The 22,603-nt window shown below is 37.3% G+C and overlaps 1 protein-coding gene across 1 annotated transcript; it reads right to left on the bottom strand.

The window, feature by feature from the left end:
• Positions 1 to 11,350: 11,350 nt before the first annotated feature.
• LOC142494455 (ranaspumin-like) lies at positions 11,351 to 22,378 on the bottom strand. The gene is made up of 10 exons (XM_075598972.1): positions 22,227 to 22,378; positions 20,670 to 20,722; positions 18,813 to 18,875; positions 18,064 to 18,120; positions 17,488 to 17,538; positions 16,394 to 16,459; positions 15,202 to 15,252; positions 14,219 to 14,251; positions 12,586 to 12,652; positions 11,351 to 11,468 (listed from the first exon to the last, which is right to left on the bottom strand). The coding sequence occupies exons 1-9, from the start codon at positions 22,273 to 22,275 to the stop codon at positions 12,608 to 12,610; spliced, it is 468 nt and encodes a 155-aa protein (XP_075455087.1). The 5' UTR covers positions 22,276 to 22,378; the 3' UTR covers positions 11,351 to 11,468; positions 12,586 to 12,607.
• Between the last annotated feature and the right edge of the window lie 225 nt (positions 22,379 to 22,603).

Genomic DNA, 22,603 nt, shown 5'->3' with positions numbered 1-22,603 from the left:
TACAGGTAGGGAGCCGGTATTGCTGTTTGGGGCGTGCTGACAGGAGCATGCGCGAGTTGCCATTTGCCAATTGGGCGATATGTCCTTACTCGCGAGTGTACTTAAAGTGAGGGTCCTTAAACCGGGGTATGCCTGTACTAAGGATAACAAATCCTTAGTGTGGAAATTGCATCAAAAGAAAAAAGGAAAAAAGGCGCAATTGTTTGGCAAAAAGTGGTTTGTTTATAGTTAGAATGGAAAATATAAAAGCACACAATGCAAATATACAAAAAGCAAATAGATAAACGGCAATGAAAACTGAATATAAATATACTGCAATAAAAAATGAAAAGTTTTGCCTGCTATGTAAGGACTGGTGCCGATATGTCTGATATAGAAATGAAGTCTGTATATGAAACTCCAAAATGAGCTTATGATGTTCCTGATGGTGAAAATTGAAACTCAGATTGTCAAATAGATGCCGAATTAGTGCTGCTATGCTGGGGAGTGTCTCCTAGGGTGTTTGCCTCAGCCGGTTTCCTCCCTTGCTTCAAAGCTGCTAAATCCTATGGCTGCCTGGTGCTGGTTACCCCCTCACAGGGCTCACAGGAAATAACGTCAGGCTAGAAGTCTCTAGCGTCGCAACCGGTATGACGCTGGTGCTTGGCACTCCACGGAGATGTTAAAAGCGGCTTGCGGCTGTTGTCCTATTCATTCAGGCTCAGAAAAAATTAGGGCTGCTACGTGTCTGGGGGCACACAAGAGTTAGTGTGTGTCCACCCAACTGGAACGTGACCAACTGAAACTGCGTGCTCTGACAAGGAGGTAGCAGTGTGACAAGTGTGTCTGGGATCAGAGCTGCATCACTCAAGATAGAGACTATCTGTGTGGTGAGATTATCCAGATTGGAAGCGGACGCCTTTTCTGTGGATTCAGCGCTGGACACAGACGGGTCCTTTCCTGATGTTTGCTGCCCCCGGGTGCAGGAGCCCCGTGCAGGTATTTATATAAGTGCACAAACTTTATCCCAAATACCGGTTTCCTTACAGGCGCTGATCTCGCCTAGTGGGTTGGTTGCTGGACTATTGGGACACTTGGTATAGCAGTGGGGTTGAGGTCCAGTGAGGCCAGGTTAAGGGGTGACACGGCTGTGTTGCTGTATATGATGTGATACTATTGTTCTGCCCATATATTAAACAGTTTATATATACTTCATTGTATGTGTTTCCTATTTGTGGGTCCTTAGTCAGGGGTCATTCTATATGCCTGGAATCCTTGCACAGGTGGAGGCGCTGTAAGCATACATTCCAAGATACACCCCAGGCTCCCAGTGGCGGAGGTACACCTGGTAACACCTAATTCATTGCACCATCCACATCTGCGATTGGGGGGGGGGTACAAAATGTGTTACATGTATGACTTTATCAGTCTCTCACATCGTTGTGGAGGAATTTTGGCCCACTCTTCTTTACAATGTTGCTTCAGTTCATTGAGGTTTGTGGGCATTTGTTTATGCACAGCTCTTTTAAGGTCCAGCCACAGCATTTCAATCGGGTTGAGGTCTGGACTTTGATTGGGCCATTGCAACACCTTGATTCTTTTCTTTTTCAGCCATTCTGTTGTAAATTTGCTGGTATGCTTGAGATCATTGTTCTGTTGCATGACCCAATTTCATCCAAGCTTTAGCTGTCAGACTGATGACCTCACATTTGACTCTAGAATACTTTGGTATACCAAGGAGTTCATGGTCGACTCAATGATTGCAAGGTTCCCAGGTCCTCTGGCTGCAAAACAAGCCCAAATCATCACCCCATCACCACCGTGCTTGATAGTTGGTACTGCACCGACACACTTTATTCGAGCAAATACCCAGTATGTACCTGGCAGATACCTGGAATGCGCCGCTACTCACCTCTGACAAGCCCCATTGCGTTTGCCTTCCCAGCCTGGGTTCATGCCTGGCTGACAGGCGGCTGATCTGTTAAATGATAATGATTAGGATTTAATAGGCTGCAATGCTTCGCGTGTCTACCAGATGGCATAAATTCATGAATTGTAATGCAGTATATATATATATATATACTGTGCAGTATTGCAGCCAGCGGGAATAAAATGCTTCAATCCCTGCCTGGAAAATACCTCAATGCACTCGGGCAGAAAACAGTCACAAACCTCAATACACCCGGGTATACCCGAATTCGTGGTACTAGCCGAGCCCGAATAAAGTGTGTCGCCAGTGTATGAGGTGTTTGTGCATTATGGCCAAACATCTCCACGTTGGTCTCGTCTGTCCAAAGGACATTGTTCAGAAGTCTTGAGGTTTGTTCAGATGCAACTTTGCAAACCTAAGCCGTGCTTCAATGTTTTTTTAGAGAGAATAGGCTTTCTCCTGGCAACCCTTCCGAACAAACCATACTTGTTCAGTCTTTTTCTAATTGTACTGTCATGAACTTTAACATTTAACATGCTAACTGAGGCTTATAGAGTATGAGATGTAACTCTTGTTTTTTTTTTTTACATTTCTCTGAGCATTGCACGGTCTGACCTTGGGGTGAATTTGCTGGGACGTCCACTCCTGGGAAGATTGGCAACTGTCTTGAATGTTTTCCACTTTTGAATAATCTTTCTCACTGTAGAATGATGGACTTTAAATTGTTTGGAAATTGCCTTATAACCCTTCCCAGATTGATGGGCAGCAACAATTGCTTCTCTAAGATCATTGTTGATGTCATTCCTCCATGGCATTGTGTTAACACACACCTGAATGCACCAGACCAGCAAACTGCTAAAACTTCGGCATTTATAGAGGTGGTCATACTTGCTGATAATCAATTAATTAATGGCATTTGATTAGCAGCACCTATCTGCTACTTAGCATCTTACATCTTACAAATTTTAATTTTTTACACATAGCTTCTCCATTTGGCTTTATTTTTGTTAAATAAATCATGACACATTGTAATGTTATGTGTTGTTTTTCATCTGAGGTTGTATTTACCTAATTTTAAGACCTGCAAGGAACAGATGATTGTTATTATGTCCATAGAATTCAAAGAGGGTATACTTTCTTTTTCACACAACTGTATACATATATATATATATATATAAAGCAGAAAATAGCCGTGTTAGTCCAGTTGCGATAGTGCAGAATAAATGTGTTCTTCAGTATTAGGTGATACCTTTTTTATTGGACTAACAATGTATGTCATAGGACAAGCTTTCAAGAGTTCTCCTCTCTTCTTCAGGTCAAGCAATACTGATTTACACAGGAATCAATGCTAAAACAGTGTTGAGAGAGAAAAAAAACCCCAGATATTTACTGTAGATAAGGTCGGGTGTTAAGTGTTTGAAGCCAGGGGACAGTGTCAAAGAAAGGTGGGAGGGGAAGGGATGCTGGGGGGGGGGGGAGAGAAAGTGTGGATAAGAGTTGAGGCAAGCAGGATAATTACAGACAATTTTGGTAGGGTGTGAGAAAACCCATGTCCACATTAATCCTTTGGTTTTGGTGTCAAAAGTCTTATCATTCTGAGCTCAAATTTTTCCGTTCTTGGGTGCTTTTAAACATTCCATTGAGGATTTTGATTTTTAAATCATTTATGGAATGATCTGGTTGTGAGAAGTGATGTCCCACAGGTGAGCAGTATCTTCCTTCTTCGTGATGGAGTATAGAGTGTCTGTGCATATTCATTCTTCCTTGTAATTTTTGGCTGGTTTCCCCAATGTAGCAACCTTGGTCACACTTGTTGCATTGAATCATATACACTATATTCGTGGATGTGCAGCTGTATGATCCTTTAACATTGAATGTTCTATGGTTGTGACTGGCTGTGGGATCCTGGCAAATATGTTTGCAGAGTTTGCAGCGTGTGTTGCTGCACGGTTTTGTGCCGTTATTCATGTCTTTAAAATCGTTGTGAAGTTTTCTGCTGACTAATTTCTGTTTGAGGTTTGGTGGTTGCCGGAATGCAAGAATGGGAGGTTTGTGAAAGATTTCTTTTAATGTCGCATCCTCTGTCAGCATGGGTTGCAGATCTTTGATTATTTTTCGTATTCCCTCTAGGGTAGGGTTGTATGTGGTCACTAGTGGTATGCGTGTGGTAGGTTCTTTCTGTCTGTATTGTAGCAGGTGTTCTCGTGGGGCTTTAAGTGCAGATGTAATAGTTTTGGCAATAGTCTTTGGTTTGTATCCCTTCTGTCTGAACGATTCGGTCAGGGTTGTGAGATGCCTGTTTCTGTCTTCAGTGTCAGAGCATATGCGGTGGTATCTTATAGCATGGCTGTGTATGATACCTTGTTTGGTGTGAGTGGGATGGAAGCTGGAGTTGTGGAGGTAACTGCATCTGTCAGTTGGTTTCTTGTATACAGATGCGTGTAGTTTGCCATCTTTCAGTGTTACTGTCGTATCTAGAAAGTTTATTAGTTTGCTGAATAATCCATTTTGAGTTTAATTGATGGATGGAATGAGTTTAGGGACTCATGGAATTGTTTTAGGTTTTCTTCACCCTCTGTCCATATTATAAACAGGTCATTAATGTATCTGTAGTATTTGTAGGGTTTGTGGAGGCATGTAGTTAGGAATCTTCGTTCAAGATTTGCCATGAAAAGATTGGCATATTGCGGTGCCATCTTGGTACCCATTGCAGTCCCCATTAGTTGTAGGTACATTTCCTTGTTGAAGCTGAAGTAGTTGTGTGTGAGGATATATTCTATCAGTTTGGTAATTACATCAGCACTGTATTTCTAATCCAGGGGAGATGTTGTAAGGAAATGCAGGCATGCCTCAATACCATCCTTGTGGGGGATGTTGCTGTAAAGGGTTTCTACATCCATGGTAACTAGCAGTGTGTTGGATGGTAGTTGGTTGATGTTGTTAAGATTATTGAGAAAATCTGTGGTATCTTGTATGAAGCTGTTGGTGCTTCTGACTAAAGGTTTGAGGATATTCTCCACTAAGCCTGATATTTGTTCCATGAGTGTATCCATACCTGTTATAATAGGTCTGCCGGGGTTTCCTGGTTTGTGGATTTTGGGAAGCATGTAGAAGATCCCAACTCCTGGGTTGTCAGGTATTAGTTGCTTCAATTGTGGTTGCAGGTGTTTAGGGAATGTTTGAATGAGATTCATGAGTTGCTTTGTATATTCCTGGGTTGGATCATGCGTGAGTTTCTTGTAGTAGGTGTTGTCTGTGAGTTGTCTATTGCCTTCTTCTATGTATTTATTTGTGTTCATAAGCACCACTGCGCCTCCTTTATCTGCTGGTTTGATGGTGATGTTGTGGTTGTTTCGCAGTTCCTTGATTGCAGATCTCTCCATGGGGGATAGGTTGTACATAGTTTTTTTCTGCTGTGTTGATGCTAGTAAGGAAACTTGTGATCTTAAGCTCTGTATGTAGCTGTCAAGTATGATGTTGCATCCTGTTGGTGGTGTGAAGAACGTCCCAAGAACGGAAAACATTTGAGCTCAGAATGATAAGACTCTTTGACACCAAAACCAAAGGACTTAATGTGGACATGGGTTTTCTCACACCCTACCAAAATTGTCTGTAATTATCCTGCTTGCCTCAACTCTTATCCACACTTTCTCTCCCCACCCCCTCAGCATCCCTTCCCCTCTCCATCTTTCTTTGACACTGTCCCCTGGCTTCAAACACTTAACACCCGACCTTATCTACAGTAAATATCTGGGTTTTTTTTCTCTCTCTACACTGTTTTAGCATTGATTCCTGTGTAAATCAGTATTGCTTGACCTGAAGAAGAGAGGAGAACTCTTGAAAGCTTGTCCTATGACATAAATTGTTAGTCCAATAAAAAAGGTATCACCTAATACTGAAGAACTCATTTATTCTGCACTATATATATATATATATATATATATATATATATATATATATATATATATATATATATATATATATATAGTGAATAGATGAGAACAAGGCACTCCGTCAGGTATATAAAGGTGGGTGCAAATCCTATATGAATCAAATAAGTAATACGATACCGTTTGAGCGAATATCAGAGGCAGCATTCCACAAGGTAGTCAAAAAAGTTTTGTATTTAGTGTGACATAGTAACCAACGTTTCGGTCCTCCACACGGGACCTTTCTCAAGGTGATGAACAAACAGAGTGCAGTATAACACATATATATACCCTAAGCAACCAAGACAAACAGGTGCAACACATGATTTAATATATCAATCACTTACATGCTGTAAACAGGAGCTACCCATTGAAACCAGGCTATCAGGTGTTAACAAGAGCACTGTAGCACTCCTGCCACGTAAGCTGCGCTCACTGTGCATGTGTGTGTCAAAAGTTGATATAACTGAATGCAAAGACTTCTGTCGCATGTTGCCGAGCCTGTGGAGGGCGCATGTTAGCAAAAACGTGTGACTGCGCATGAGCGAGCCAAGCGCTACTGCAGGGCGAAAATTGGTCATGAAAACCAAGTAAATGGCCATTGCGCATGCGCGAACCAACTGAAATAAATAAATAATGCGGAGCTATTTGCAATAGACAGCTGAGGCGCTGTGACTCACTCTGACTCGCAATGTGTGGTATTACTGCTGCTTTCAGTCGTGGGAGCCCATGGTCAGTTAGTGAGCTGTGTACAGCCAACCTGTGTCCCAAATAGAGTACTTGTATCTATGTTCCTGGGCAAGTATACATATATATATATATATATATATATATATATATATATATATATATATATATATGTGTGTGTGTGTGTGTGTGTAAATTTGAGATATATATTCTACACATCTAGTTCCATTAAGTTATTAAGGATTTTATATGTTGTATATAATGAATGTACTGTATACATATTATTTCTTAGTACAGTATAATCAATTTAACGTATTGATATGTATTATAGTTAGACTGTATTTGTCTATTTTAGTAAATTATGATTCGTAATTGATAACAAGTTGCTTTCAACTCTGTGTCACTAATCTCAAGGTAAATAGTTACTTTGTTTTGAGATTGATACTTTAAACTGCTATTCCATACTCTCTGCAACACTCATAGGTGATTCAGTAATGTATTTCATTTGTATGTCTTATATTAATAATGCGCATTTTAGTTTATTGCTTGTTAGGTTTTCTCAGTTTGAATATATTTTAACAAATTAGTTTTTTTAATCAATTAGTTAATAATAGAATTGTATTTAACATGAATCAAATCAAGATATATAAGGGAAGCATATGATGTTAGTAATGGAAAGACTCCTCATGAAGCCATAGGCAAAACGCCTAGAGTCAAGAGCCAGTCAAAGTGGAGAGGGAGGCGACTGAGAACCTGTGAGCGGTTCCAGTGATTATATCCAAAACATCGCGAGACGTGAGATCTGTGATGTCAGAACCAGGAAGTGAACAACGGAGGATGGAAGCCGACATCCTTCTGGGATGCGAGGAAGGGGACAGAGAGATCAGAGACCGTGGATAGCCAGAGACCACCTCTAGATGCTCTCATACACTGCTTTAAAGAATTATGAACATTTGAGTGTACAGTAACTGTAAACATTAAGTGAAAACTATTTGTATTACTATCTGCACCATTGGGTCTTCTCTCTCTCTCTTTATCTATGAAAACCTTGGAAGAATAAAGCTGCTCTATGTGAAAAAAAGAACAAAGGAGCACCATAGATTTTATGGTTGAAAATTCTTGATGTTATTCAACTTTGCGCTGTAGTTAACTTTATTGTGATCTCACTTTATTAAATTTATTCACGTCTCTATACATAAGTTGCAAGTATAAGTTTGCACTTTTGAGCACTCTCCAATATTTTTTTTCAATTTAACTTTTATGAACTAAGAGATAGTTCAAATTGGGTTTTTGAGCCGTTTCACTATTTACACATTACTACTGTATAATAAGTAATATATCACTATAATATTTAAAATCACAAGCGCCAGGTTATTTTTCATTATATTTATTAGCTCACTGACTGAGCTGCTGCTCTGAATAGCAGAGGCTATAAGTTTCTGATCCTATGCGGCCTTATATTAGTCCCCCATCCTCAAATGTCTCTTCTAGGTGCCTTAGGACCTACAGTAGCTTGTCAGTATACATTAGCTCATATGCAAATCTTTTAGGAGGTAGGGATGATTCATTTAAATATGCTTCACATATTTCTCAGTTGTGCTTCTTTTTGAGAAAAGGTGTCTCTACATTTAACAGTATCTGGAGGGTTTTTTGAGAGGATATATGTATATTAATATCGCCAGGTACCCTCTGGGTCCACCTTGGTGCCCCCTCACCTGCAGGCCCAAGGCGCATGCAGGGAGATGCCAGGTGCCGCCGGAGTGGCAGACGGACCTGGGTGCTCCGGCAGCTCCATGGCGCATCCGGCTATCGGAGGCTTCCATCTTGCCGGTCATGCATGTGCATTAGAGTCATTGCACCTGCGCAGAGATAAGAGAGTTGCGGTTGCCATTTCAGGAGCGGGGCACATGTGTAGTGCCATCAGAATAGCGGAGGCCATTACAGAGAAGCTCCGCAGGGGAACTACAATCCCCAGCAGCCCCAGGGCATTGGAGTAACAGGGCAAGAACAGCCAATAGCGTGGCTGAATCCCCTGCTCCTAGGATTGATAAATTTGGCCTGCGTGCAGAGCTAGGCCAGTCGGTAGGGAAGCAGGATCAGAGTAGGTAGTGTCCAGGGAGCTGTGCTTTCCTGATTAGGCCAAAGGTAGGCCCTGAGTCCCTACGAGCTTGTTGGTGCTGTAGGGAAAGGCCCCTTAGATTCTGACATTTTCCCTTTAGCTTATAGTGTCAGGGACACAGCAGAGACACTGTGCCAAGCCTGTGGTCTGGGACCAGAACGCCACCGCAATACAGAGACTCTCTTCAGGTGGGACACTCCAGCGGGAGTCCACGCCACGCAGAGGCAGACGACTTTGCTGACCATGATGATGCAGGTTCAGACAGGTCTTGTCATCAGTTGGAGGTAACCGGTTGCTGGAGCCCCGGTAGGTTTCACGCCCTACAAGTGTACCAACGATCACACACATTCTGTGGATAGCACAACTGCACACTTTGGGGTAGGTTTGGCTCCTGTGGACACCGGGAGGTTAGGTGCCCATGGCAACTCAGTACTTTGGGGGAACCACACCAGTGTGTATAAGGTGGTGATTGGACAGTGGAGTACTGTGTGGGCATGGCCATGCGAGGCCTGTATATATATATATTAGTAGTTGTGTTACCAGTAAAGATAATCTATTAGATCACTGTGTGCATATCATTTCTTTACTGTGTGTTCCTGGGCAGGAGTTATCCAATTGTCTTTGGATTCCTCCCAGGTGGGGGCACTGTCATCATACATATCAGGTACACCACAGGAGGATCAGGTCTCCTGAGAGCCAATAAATATTGTATAAATACAATTTTTAAATTGTACTTGGGACTCTACTAAAATGGATCTCTCTCGATCAAATTTGAAAATAGTTGCTACTGGTGAATTTACAATTGTTAGATTGATCCATGGATTTTGGCAGCTGAAAGAGCTTTCAGGGCGGATTTGAATTTTGCCTAACTCTATATAACCTCTCATGATAGGAGGAATGCCGATATGAGGTCGGGAGGAGATACATGATATACAAATTCAAGATGTTTTTGAGACATTTCTTCTCCCTTTTTTTCTATTGCAAACAGTCAGAGTGGTCTGAGATACAGTAGTGTAAACGTCTCTGACAATGAGCAAGTAACTAGTTTCATTACATTATATTACATTAGCAGCAACTATTCATGGTCCCAAGACTCAACAAAGTATCCGGACGTTCCTCCTTCTCCTTCCGTGCAACCCAAAACTGGAACAACCTACCAGAGACTCTCATATCCACCACCAGCTTAAGTTCTTTCAAATCTAAGGCTGTCTCACACTTTAATCTGGTCTGTAACTGTTTCATACGCTCATAATATATATATTTTTTCTTTAACTGTGCACGCAATGTCTTGTATATAATGTATATCTTGTTCATTTAAGTAACTGTACTTGTAACCATGTATTATTTGTTTTACTCTGTGCCCAGGACATACTTGAAAACGAGAGGTAACTCTCAATGTATTACTTCCTGGTAAAATATTTTATAAATAAATAAATAACTACAGTATGAGTAAAAATGGTGCAGTGGTTCAAAGCACATATTCTTTGCATTAATACATAGATTTGAAGGTGCATTGATGACTGTGTTCATGACAAGTGCACATAACTTTGGAAATACTGTATGAATTAACATCTCATATCTCATAAAAATAGTAAGTAAAACTTTTATTTTACTAAAAGTGGATCATGATGACTGAGATGAAGTGTATATATTTATGGGGCTTTTTTGACTGAACAGAGGAAACCAAACTTGACAAGAAATAAATTACAGTATAGTTTTTCTTTCTACTCCTTATTCATGTATGATTGTGCTCTAAAGTAACATCTTATTGTACAGTATATGGTGGTTCTCACGTTATTTTGCTCTTCACTCTTGCTTATGGCTGAGTTAGAAAATCCTTGATCAAAAACAATGGTATCCCTTTACAAATAGATGAAAGACAGATCTTGAAGAAAATATCAGAAAACGTATAAAAGATCAAATAGAAAACTAAATCCCTGCAAAACTTTGTTGATAAGTATAAAATGTAATTTGTAAAACAGATACAAAATATGGAATTATTTTGATTGTAAATTCTTTCGAGTAGTGACCTTCTTCCAATTGTCTCAGTTTGTCTTAACATATACTGTATGTACTCTTTTGTATTTGTAATCAAATGTTATTGTCCCCCCTCCCACATTGTACTGCCTTGGGGAATATCGCCATACAGATTAATGATAATAATAATAATATTAATTTAACCATCTAGAAAAAGACAGGTTGGACATATTTGGGAGTCTTGAATGATAAGTAGTTTCTGAGCATACATTTAACGGCTATGGTATGAGGACAAGTGTAACTGAGCAATGGATCAGATTGATAGGAATGCAAAATAGGTATCTCTGTCTCTCATCATTAATCTCATCTTCCAGGAAGATATAATGATGTCAGCATGCTTGCCTGTTCCACTCAATATTAATGCTGTAGATTAGGATCCGCCGGCTTCTTTTTACTTTACGGTTAAACCTGCATTCAAAATATTATTCCTTCTCTCAATGTTCACTTTTTGTCAACTGTTATTATCCCCATAATCTATAATCATACTCATAACGTCTCTGTTATTATTCTATAATACTGTGTAGGATTATAGGCTCCATGGAAATATAAATGACTATTAACATTGTTCTGAAACAATACAATATAATTAAAGAAAAACACACCATGCAAATAAATACAGAATTCATGATGGATTTTGAAATAGACTGTTTTATTAAAGTCATGATCCAGAAGAATGTAAATAATCAGCGAAACAAAAGCACTAACACCACTGAGTAGAGTCAAGTATTTAGTATTTAGTATTTAGATGTAAGAATGAAGTTTTTCTGATTCAGAAAACCGGGTTTTCCTAAAAAAAAAACAGACACAATATATAAAGTACATTTAAATAAAGCGATGCAGAATTCCATATAAATAACTTTTTACATGTTAAATATTTTTCCTACTTAGAATAAACACTGTTATGTGGTCTTCTGAGTTGTATACATTATCAGCAGCAAATCTGCATCATGGACATGTCATCGTCTTGTAGTGCAAAATTGTCACGTTTTGTTATATATATATATATATATATATATATACACATATACACATATAATTTTATATATATATATATGTAATATATATGTAATAAAGATTATCAAAAGAATATTTTAATTAGACACATCTACAAAAAAAGTGTGTGTTACACACATATATATCCCTTGAGAAATTCAGCTGAAGCTGACGAAACGCCGTCAGGTGACGTCATCACGCACACGTGACCACGTGACCACGCTGCCATGAGGTGCTGTGTTGTGTACTGAGTGACTCTGCGTGTGCTGCTGTAATTAGCTGTTATAGAGCTATTGATTTAACACAGAGGCTGGAAAAAAGCTTAGCACATTTGTGCTGTGTGGAAGTTGGAGCCAGTGTCATTTGACACCAACAAACCCGGACTTTCCCTATAAACAGAGTGCCAGATGATTTCAAGCCTCAGCAGTGGTATTGTACCTCTTAAAAGCAAAGAAAACCTTATGTGATTTTTAACCTCTTGTTTTCTTGTAAGTGCACATAACCATTTTTTACCTTATAATAAACTCCTATTTTTGGTAATGCACTAGGGTTGTGCGCTGCTGACTTTTTTCTCGCATATATTTTTAAAACGGAAATTGTTTGTAATTATCCTGCCTGCCTCTCTTCTTATCCACATCTTCCCCCACCACAGCATCCCCTACCTCTCCATTCTGTCCATTGTCACTGTTTTACACGTATATATAAATATATATATAAAGCATTTTGTTAGCCACAGAACGGTTTCATCTACTAATTTTAATTTTTTATATATTCAGTATATATATATCTATATATCTATATATATATATATATCTATATATACTGTATATATTTATTTGTCTAACTGGTTAATTCATATGAATATTCCTGGAGAATTTTTTTAAATGTTAATGTCATGATGTGTCACTTACAGTACACTGGGATTTCTGTTCCTCATCCTAAAAGTCCTGGTAGAATATTGTCTATCTTTAAACCGGCCTGATGGAGAGATTAAAGGAAAGTCCAGATAAACAAAAGGGTCTTTTAGCACATTTCAATTATACATCTGCTTGTTAAAATGGCCCCTTCTACTCACCTGTATGCGAGACATCTTTTAGCGATTAATCAAGTCATCTTTCAATACTGTATGTGTCACCCCGTAATAGTAAAGCATCAGCGTAGTGTATTGAATTATATGCACAATAATCATTGGGATCAGGGCAATGACAACCAGAGGAATATTTATATTAGGATTGTACAAGCCATTTTAAAGTTACAATAGAGACTTTGTTGGATTACATGCTGGACTTACTTGATACCTGTTACTCTATCTATGATATACTCACATGGGTCAAGCGGTAATTGATCCTTATTGTTATGTAGAGTGTTTGTGACAGGGTAAATAAAAGCCACCAGCTATATGCCTGGAAAACCTATGTCTATTCTGCAGTGCAGCAGTGACTAGGTTAACTTCAGCTGGGAACCTCAGGACAATTAGTTGGATCCCAGCTGCCTAATCACGGTGTGTTAAAACCCCAGGCTGTAGACACATGGGTGCTGGTTGAGAAGAGAGGAGTAAGCTACTGAAGAGATTATCAAAGTACATGAATTATGAACGGTCTGTCTGCTTCATAGAAAAGGGTAGCTGCCTGATTTTTACACTGTCTGCTAAAGAGAAACTGTTTAGTTTTGTCTGCTGAAGAAAAAGACAGGTTTTTTTTGTTTGCTGATGAAAAGCTATTTTTGTTTTTGGTGCTGTATATCTTTTAAGGCTAAATAAATAAGCCTTGTCAAGAGACCCGCGTGTGTAGTTGCATGTACCCTGCAACAGTGTTCCTATAGCCTTATGTACCTTTTTAATAAATAATAATCTGCCACATATGACACATACATTTCCTTTGAAATAAGGACGTATATGTCAGTTCAGGATGTCATCACAGTAGGACAAAAATAAAGTCTAATTTCAGTTCACTTTAACATCCTTCCCCAGCTGGAATTAGGAAGACATTCTGGCAGCACAATGTACCCAGATAATGGGGAAAGGCAGGGCTGCAGATCTGTCTGAGACATGTGAATATGCTCACAAGTGGTATTTTTATTTGATGATATTTTTAAAGGATTTGGAACACATAAAAGAAACATATTTTACTGTTTAAAGAATTCAAAATGTATTCACTTCACTTTAAAATAAATTATCTGCCCAACAACGGTTGATTTAAAAGGTTGAATTTATATATTTTTCTATCAAAACTTTAATTTCTACAGTCTATTGAATCTGCCACTACAGTATAGTAGTTTAATTAAATGCTCTATTATTTAAGGTGTGGACAAAAGCATTGAGAGGAAAAGGCAAAATCTTGAATGAGAATTTTTATAAAATATTCTACAACCTTGAAATTTCCCTCTAATTAACATTTGTTTCCATTGTCGGAAACTTACTTATAGGTGAACTATTTTACAGCATTCTGAGGGCTAATATTTTGGTTAATTGACATAATTGGGTACATTTATTTTACATCTGTAATGTAGGAGATAGGAAAATAACCAGAAGAAAGAAATTCTTACCAATGATTCTTTCAGGCCAAGGAGAGTCTTTCCCTAATTGTGAAATAAAAATGAGTGATTACAGAATTAATCTTTCCATAGACTAGAACAAAATAAAAACACAAGTGAAACATTTTTTCAGGCTTTTGCTGATTCATAAATGACTTTATGGCTCTCAAAGGCCCATATCCACAAAGCTCTGTTAATGACAATGATGATGCAGTATGTTAAGTTAATACAGTACATCATTAAGTGCTAACGGGGATCTTCGAAGATCAATAAAGCAAAAGTGCTGTTTTTTGCTGGAGAGGACATTGTGTTAACTATAAGGGATATTAGCGCTAGTGATATACAAAATAGGTGTTCCCTCTAACAAGTCATAATCAGAGAGCTCCGTTATAGTTAGCACAGGGATTTAATGAGACTTTTGTTAGGTCATTGCTAGACTTGGTATTACTTACATTCAGAACATTAAATTGGGATTTTACATGGTCTGGATGAGTGCAAGACCAGCATTAGGTAAGATATAAAGAATACATTGTTATTTACGGGTTCTTTCCCCCTCATGTATACTTTCTTCCTTTTGTTACATTACTTAAACACGTATTCAGGGAAAAGATGGGAGTCAGACAGGCTTCACACCATCTTATTGAAGCTAACACAAGGCAGTGCTCTGCTGACTTAACATAACATTGAGCCTATGCTTATAATGGCTGTTGTTTTTGCATATAATTATAATTAGCTTTGTGGATTCACGTTTACCTCAGAGAAAATAATGTCTGTAAATGATTTTGAAAATGCCCTTTTTGAGCCCTGAGTTAACAGAGCTCTGTGGATCTGGACCAAGAACTCAAAGTGCATAGTCTGATATCGTTATTACAGATACTAGCAGATGTATCCTATTCAGTGGCTATACAGTATGTCTTACTCTCTTCATCTTCTTTTTTGACCGAACTATTCAAAATGTGTGATCTCTCTTACGGATAAATAAATATTTATCTTACCAACAATTTACATACAGCACCCAGTAGTTGTCCAGTAATTTCCAGGTCATCCTACAATAAAGAGTTTTAATCTACAAATTAATTTACAGTATGTTATAAATCATTATGTGGGTGACATGTTTCTAACATTCATATGGCTCTCTGTGCTAAGTCAATTTTCACTTAACACATTTTCATTTTTCAGTTATTAGTGTTATTTATGTATGTCTTTACTCCAATTTGGTACATGGGTGTGTACACGCACACACACACACACACACACACACACACACACACACACACACACACACACACACACACACACACACACACACACACACACACACACACACACACACACACACACACACACACACACTAATGTATTTTGAGTTAAAAAGTGCCAAAAACTCTACTCCGTACAGTGTACAGCAAATAAAAATACCACGTGGATACAATCGCATGTGTCAGACAGGTCTGAGACCCTGCCTTTTCCCATTATCTCTTAGCATAATGATTCTACAACAGCAAAGGATTCTGGATAATGGCATGCAAATTCAGCACGCAGTGTGTCACATTTTGCTTCTTGTCTATTTTAACATGGGCCCATTTAAGTTTATGCTGCCGTTTTACACAGCTTTTTCAGCACAGCCTTTTTTTAAAAGAAGTGCATAGCAACTAAACCTACTCACACACATCTAGTGACACACAGTCTGCTCATAAACATGTAATTACCCAGAATCCCTGGCTGCAGTAAAATCGTTATATGCTCTGAGATAATGGGGAAAGGCAGGGTTGCAGACCTGCCTGAGACGTGAATGTACTCACAAGTTGTATATATTTTTGGTGTGCGTGTGTGTCATACACACTTTTTCTCCCTTCTTTTTACATCAAAACATTCTCCTGGTTTAAGTGGATATATGTAAAGTAGTTTAGAAATTTTTACATTTATGGCGCTATATAAATAAAGACATACATACATACAAGCACATAGTATATTCAAGTAAAATAATATGAATTTAAGTTTGAAATTGACAGACAGTGTTCAGTATTTATGTGAGTACCTGAATGAGATTAAACAGGATTCAAACTAGCACCTGTTGACAAGTTTAATTGTCCACATGTGCCCCACAATTTTACATCATCTACAGTATAAAAACCCACACAATCTATATTGATCAACAATGCAATGTCCAAAATGCAAATATTTTACCGCCGTTTCAAGAATTTCAAAGACAACTTTGTCCGCGACTTTCCCAGCCTGGTCGCCAACGTTTTCCTAAATGAGAAAAATATTAAATATTAAAACAGTAAATATTTTACTGTTGATAAGAAACAAAAAGGTGAAATATATTAACTACATATAAGAAAACAAAAGAGAATGCTTCAGAATTTACTTATATGGTGCTTGGCGTATCGGTTCATTTCAAACACCACTATTTATTAGTCTGAACTTAGGTATTTAAGTCAAAATTAGAATGATCCTTTTGATTTTTTATTTACATAAATATGCACTTTAGTTGAAGTGAATTATTTGTGCGCATACAAAGCTTTAATTGTCCAGACACTTTAAAATGTTAAGACAAATATTGCCAGCAGACAGCACTACACAATTGAAATGCTGAATTGTTTTACAGGTTTATTGTAGATGACACACGAGGAAAGGTTTCTTTACACTCAGTGCAATTAAAATGTGGAATTCATTACCCATTGGATTTTGATGGCAGATACAATATATATGTTAAAAAAATGGTTGGACATCTTTTTAGCAAGAAAAAATGTATACAGGGATATACCAATTCATTAAATATGGGAAGGATGTTGCTCCTCACAAAAAGAAGGGGCCCTGAGATGGCTCTGAAACGTTGCACACCTGTGAATATGGATTAAACGCCCTTTCCTTTTTTTCATCTACCCATAGAGCTGTATCTACTGTACTTCCCTGGTCATTTAATTTTGGTGAAGTATCTTTGTTATACTATTTATGACTTTCCAATTGTGAGCGAGCTAATTGATTTGTATATACAGTATGTTGTGCTTTCTCTCCCCTTTTTTTATATGATGAAACTAGATATGTTTTCTCCTACACAACATTTTTATTCTAAGTAGAAAAATTCAGTGTGGATGTTTCTTCTTCTTTTCTTTGCTGAGGATCACATATTCTATATAGATCCATCGCTTCTTTGGTCTCTGGGCACTTTAACATTTCTAATTATACCATACCTCAACTCTAACTAGGAGTACACCCCATTATCTCGTTACAATAATGAGTTACACATGTAACTGGCACTAATAAAGACGGTTTACCAATACTCCATGTGTTTTCAGAACTTCGTCAAGGGAACAGCCTGCATCTTTCTGGAAGATAATAAGGAAATTAAGAAACGAAGTAATTATAAAAAAGAACATTACAGAATAGGATGTTATTTATGTCGTTTTATCTAGGGCTTCATGACAATTGTTTTAGATTTAGAAAAATGACTAAAAGAAAATAATTTAATTTCAAACATTTTTAAGACTTTAGGAATTTGTTCAAAAGGGGTTTATAAAAATAATTCTTATGGTTTACCTTTGTGTAAAAGCATTACAATATTTTGATATTAGCAATAATATATTTTCTAGAATTCATGTAGTTTAAGCCTAAATACATTTTCACTTTGGACTAAGAACTGGAATAGTTACATTTAAATAACCTAATTGTTATATACTCTAGCAATCAGCGGTTTATATAAATTAGTACATTTCATATAGATACTGTACAAGAAAATTATCAATGCCCTAATTTAAAGAAGGAAAAAAGAAATGACTTTGAAATGAAATAAATTGACATTGAATAATCAGTCATATGAACAAGGCTGGAGTAAAAGATTAAATCTATGTTACCAGAGTTATGTTCAATTCCTTAAGAAATCTTTTGTATAATTCCTCATTATTTTCATCCTGTAAAATTATACAAAAACAGATAAGATATAACACATTTATCAATATGTCATGGCTATTTCTTACATCTAAGTTACGGAATGTATTTCATATCTTGCTGCAAATATTTATTAAATGGTCTGAAATATATTGTAAAGAAACTGAACATATTAATTCAGATGTATGTAATTATTCCTCAATTGCCAATCCCCTTGTTATTTATTACTTCTTGCTGCTCTCACTGACATGTTCACTTTTGATATGCACAGGAGCTTTTTTATTCTACCCTCCTTACCCTTTTATTATTCGCTTTATTCTATTTCTTCCTTTGCTGTGGCCGTATAACTAACAGTTTGTACGATTCTATTCCCAAATAACAGTTTGCTACAGAGTGTTGGCTGTAACAATGGGACAGAAGAGCTTAGAGATACATAATAAGTACAGTAACGTAGGCTTCATGAAAGAGATGGAATGATTCTTGTATGTGGTTAAATTAATACAGAAATTATAAAAGGATAGAGAAATAAGGCATTTTATTTTAGTTACAATACTTGACCCTTAATGGAAAGTAATCAGTAGAGTAGGGAAGAGCATAGTGTATAATTCTTTATTTACTGTTTAATATGAATTTAATCTGTATCTCACTTGTAGCGTTACCTCAAAATGACATTTAATAAAAAATGATTAGGTACATTTTTAAGTACAGTTTTTACCTTTCCTTGCTGGTAGAGACAGAGAAGATCATGTAGCTTCAGAAGAAGGGCAGGAGCATCTCTCTATAAAGAAATTCATGATTTACAAAATTGAAGACGCAAGTGAGTAAAAAAGTGATCCATTGCATGCAATCATGTTCATAAAGCCTAAGGGCCATAATTACTAAAATGTGCTACTACTTAAGATACATTCAGACATGGCTTAATAAATATAGCGCTTTATGATCCATTCAAGTGATTGACAGTAAGGTAGCATCTTGTATTGAAGATATCTGTGTGGAGTGACACTAATGAATAAATATGTCCCTTCTTTGCCTATTGCCTTAACTGTGGTCTTAAAATGACTTCCAGCATAGATGGTGTTATATGGAGTAGCACTTCTTATAAATATAGCCTTAAACCTTCGTCACACGTAAAAGGCAGAAATAGAATAAAGACGAAGTGCTGAATGGTTTGGAGCGAGAGACGAAGGGGAATATTGCAGCTGGGAGACTTAAATAATTAACCCCTATAACTCTATAAAGGTCAACATCCACAGAGTTACATTAAGTGACTGAACATGATGGGAACTTAACGTCACATTCTTAACTGTGTATGTTAAAAGGAAATTAACATAACGTTAAGCCATGTTTCCTACCGCTAACTATAAGGCAAATTATATCCAAATTAGGCTTGATCATAACATTGCATACTAGCTCCATTATTCAGTTAACGAGGTGTTGAGCATTAAATGCTACAGTACATGTGTCTTTAAAGCTCACTAACACAGGGTAACTGTTGTTTTCCTCTATAAACGTTGTTGCTTTAACTATAATGGTCATTAGCGCAAAAGAGATTTTCCCTCTAACTACACATATCCAGAGGTCTGAGATTGCATATCACCTGGAAAGTCAGAGCCATTAATCTCACCTCTCCCCAGTTTTTTTGGAAAGAGAGACAGGAAGAGAGATTTCTTTTATTTCATCACCTCAAATTGCATTCTGTTTTTTGGCTATTATACATGGCATAAATCCCACTTTATTATCCCCTTAAAGAATAAGGGTTAACAAAGCCCTGAACCTGTAAGGGAATGTGTGGTATGGCTTAATGCAGAGGGCCCTCTCCCCTAAACAGCTGTTAGGTCAAGTTAGGATTGGTATGTAAGGAGGGGGGAAGCAATCTTACCTCCATCTATTTGCAAGAATTCACTGAAGAGAATTTCCCACACACCCACCCTGTTTTATGATATTAAAGGGATGGCAATTTCAAAAGGGGTTGTCATATCTCAGTTAAAACGTCACAGCTTGGGGATGTTATAGCTTGAGAATTGTAATATAGGGGGTGGGGGGGAGGACCTCATTAGTATTGGCTCCTTGTGTTAGACCAGGAAGATTGATGAACATGATTCTTTTCCCGGCTCGGATGGTGGTTTACTTCTGTATGTTGTGTTTTGTGCCATGTGGCCTGGGAGGTGAGTGGTGATGTGGGTATGAGATGAAAGTATCCTTTGAGTTCTTTGTTAATAGTAACCGAGTCATCTGGCTGGGTCCCTAGTATGGATAATTGTTATGAGTATCATGCTTTGTTTAAAAGGTTGTTATTATAATAAACTGTTTTTTCATCCCAAGAAATTGTTTAGTGTTGTTCTTGGGGACTTGGGGGAAGGGACCAGATTGAGGCATGGGTAAGTCAAGGTATAGGGTAGAGGGACAGGGTATTCATATCACAGTTATACCACAGATTAAAAGATACACTCGTATCCGCACAGAGCCTCGTTTTGAAAAATGTGTTCATGGTCAATTCAAGATTTTCTGTTAATCTACAGTCCAACAGTCTATAAAATAAACAGCATGCATGAAAAACAGATCAATATTATACCTGCAATAGAACGGTAAGACATGATGCCTTGATTTTAGTGGCGGCAGAAGAATCTAGAATTCAAAGACAATAAGTTAACATAAACATAGCAACATCTTCATGAATTAGAGATCAATAAATGTATTTCTGATTATGTTCTTAATGTTTAGAACTAAGGCCCTTATTCAATATGGAAGGACCAAGCCTACTTTGGAGAAGCAGTTTACTGCATATTGAATGCTTTGTCACAGCATCTTCATGACATTTTCCAAAAGGAGGTACTTCTATCACTACCTGCACCATTTAAAATAATCACTTTGAAACAGACATTATAACAAAACTTAGACATATAGCACAATACACAAACTTTGTAAACATCTACAAAAAACAAGAACATTACATTTATTTCTTACTGAATGAATTACCTTTGTTTAAAATGGGGAAAACCTTAGCAAATTATGTATTTTTAAGCCTTGAAAAAAGTTGCAAATATATCTATGGGACTTAAAAGAATATTTTCTAAGCAGTGGTTTGGAAGGTGTCAAAACACATTGTATCATGGCCAGACCATGTGGTATTCTATGGGACATTTCATATTGCTGTATTTACAAACGTTTTTTTGTGCAAACAATCCATGTCTCATGGATATGGATGCAACTGTCCCTATACAAGCGGTGTCTTCCTGAGGATAACACGCAGAAGACTCATATTGTAGTATATGTTTCTTCCTGTTTCTGTATTCTTCAGCCAGAATGCACAATTTAGAAACTGGTTTAGCAAATACTGTGAGCCAGAATGGAAGAATTTAAAATTATACAAGTGGCAACATTTTTTTAGAGTGAGGTATGAAGTTCTAATGTGTAAATAGACCTTTTATATTACCTTTTCAATCTATTTACTGTAATCCTCCTGGGGTTAGCATGTTCTAATGAAGTACTTGTTAACCCCTTCATTGCTAATGCATCTTGCAACATATTGCGTATTGCTTTATTTTACTCTGGAAACCACTTTAGGACTTAAGGGAAGAGAGATGCAGCTCATTCCAACGTGTCTTAACTTATAAATAAGCAAATTACTTTTCATTTTATTTAAATTTGAATCTGTTTGGTTAAAATGTGATATTATTGATATACTTATTTTATTCAATTAAACAAGCAATCAGCCATTGTTCAGCTGTTTAGCAAAACAGTGCGATTTATTTATTTTGTATTTAAATGGTATTACAGATTTAAAAAGTAATTCTACTGTAAATCACAATCACCTAGCTACATGTGTCTCATGGCTACCAGTGCCTTAAATATAAAACCTTCCCCAATTAGCTTATGGTCATGTTGAACACAATTCCATCTCTTAGCCATAAGACTTCTCCCAGATCCCATTCTGTGGAGCTACAGTAAAAAAAAAAAAACATTTTAAAACTGCTGTAAGAATGGTTACATCTTTAGAAACACGATGGTAGCCATAACATGTTTTACTGTCATAAAAGTCTCTTTACTGCTGTCTAGTACATCTCCCCTAAGTTTCCCACAGTGAAAAAGAAAAACATGTTCAATAATTTACTGCTTCAATCTTACTTACCAAAGCAGCAGCTTAGAGCCACCAACAGAAAGGCAACAGCAGTTTTCATGATGCTAATGGTGGGATATTGAGTCTTCAAATGCAACACTTCTGGAAGATCTGAAGGTTTGATGTAAATTATCCATCCAGAGCCACTTTATTTATACTGCAGAAAGAAGCCTACATCACGACATGACATTAAACATAACATCCTTATCACTGGAGTTTTTGAGCTTTGTCCAAACCACACACCTTTGTTGATCCAATTATGGTCCTCAAATTACAATTGAGAAGAAAAGTAATACAAATAATAATGATCTCCTTTTTGTTTGTTGCTCTTTCCATTAAGTCAGAATATTAATACAACTTCTCACGTTGTTTACATTTTTCTTATAATG

This window comes from Ascaphus truei, chromosome 5, assembly GCF_040206685.1.
Source record: "Ascaphus truei isolate aAscTru1 chromosome 5, aAscTru1.hap1, whole genome shotgun sequence".
Classification (NCBI taxonomy): Eukaryota; Metazoa; Chordata; class Amphibia; order Anura; family Ascaphidae; genus Ascaphus; species Ascaphus truei.
The sequence above is the reverse complement of the archived record's forward strand: the minus strand, read 5'-3'. Positions and strand labels throughout refer to the sequence as shown.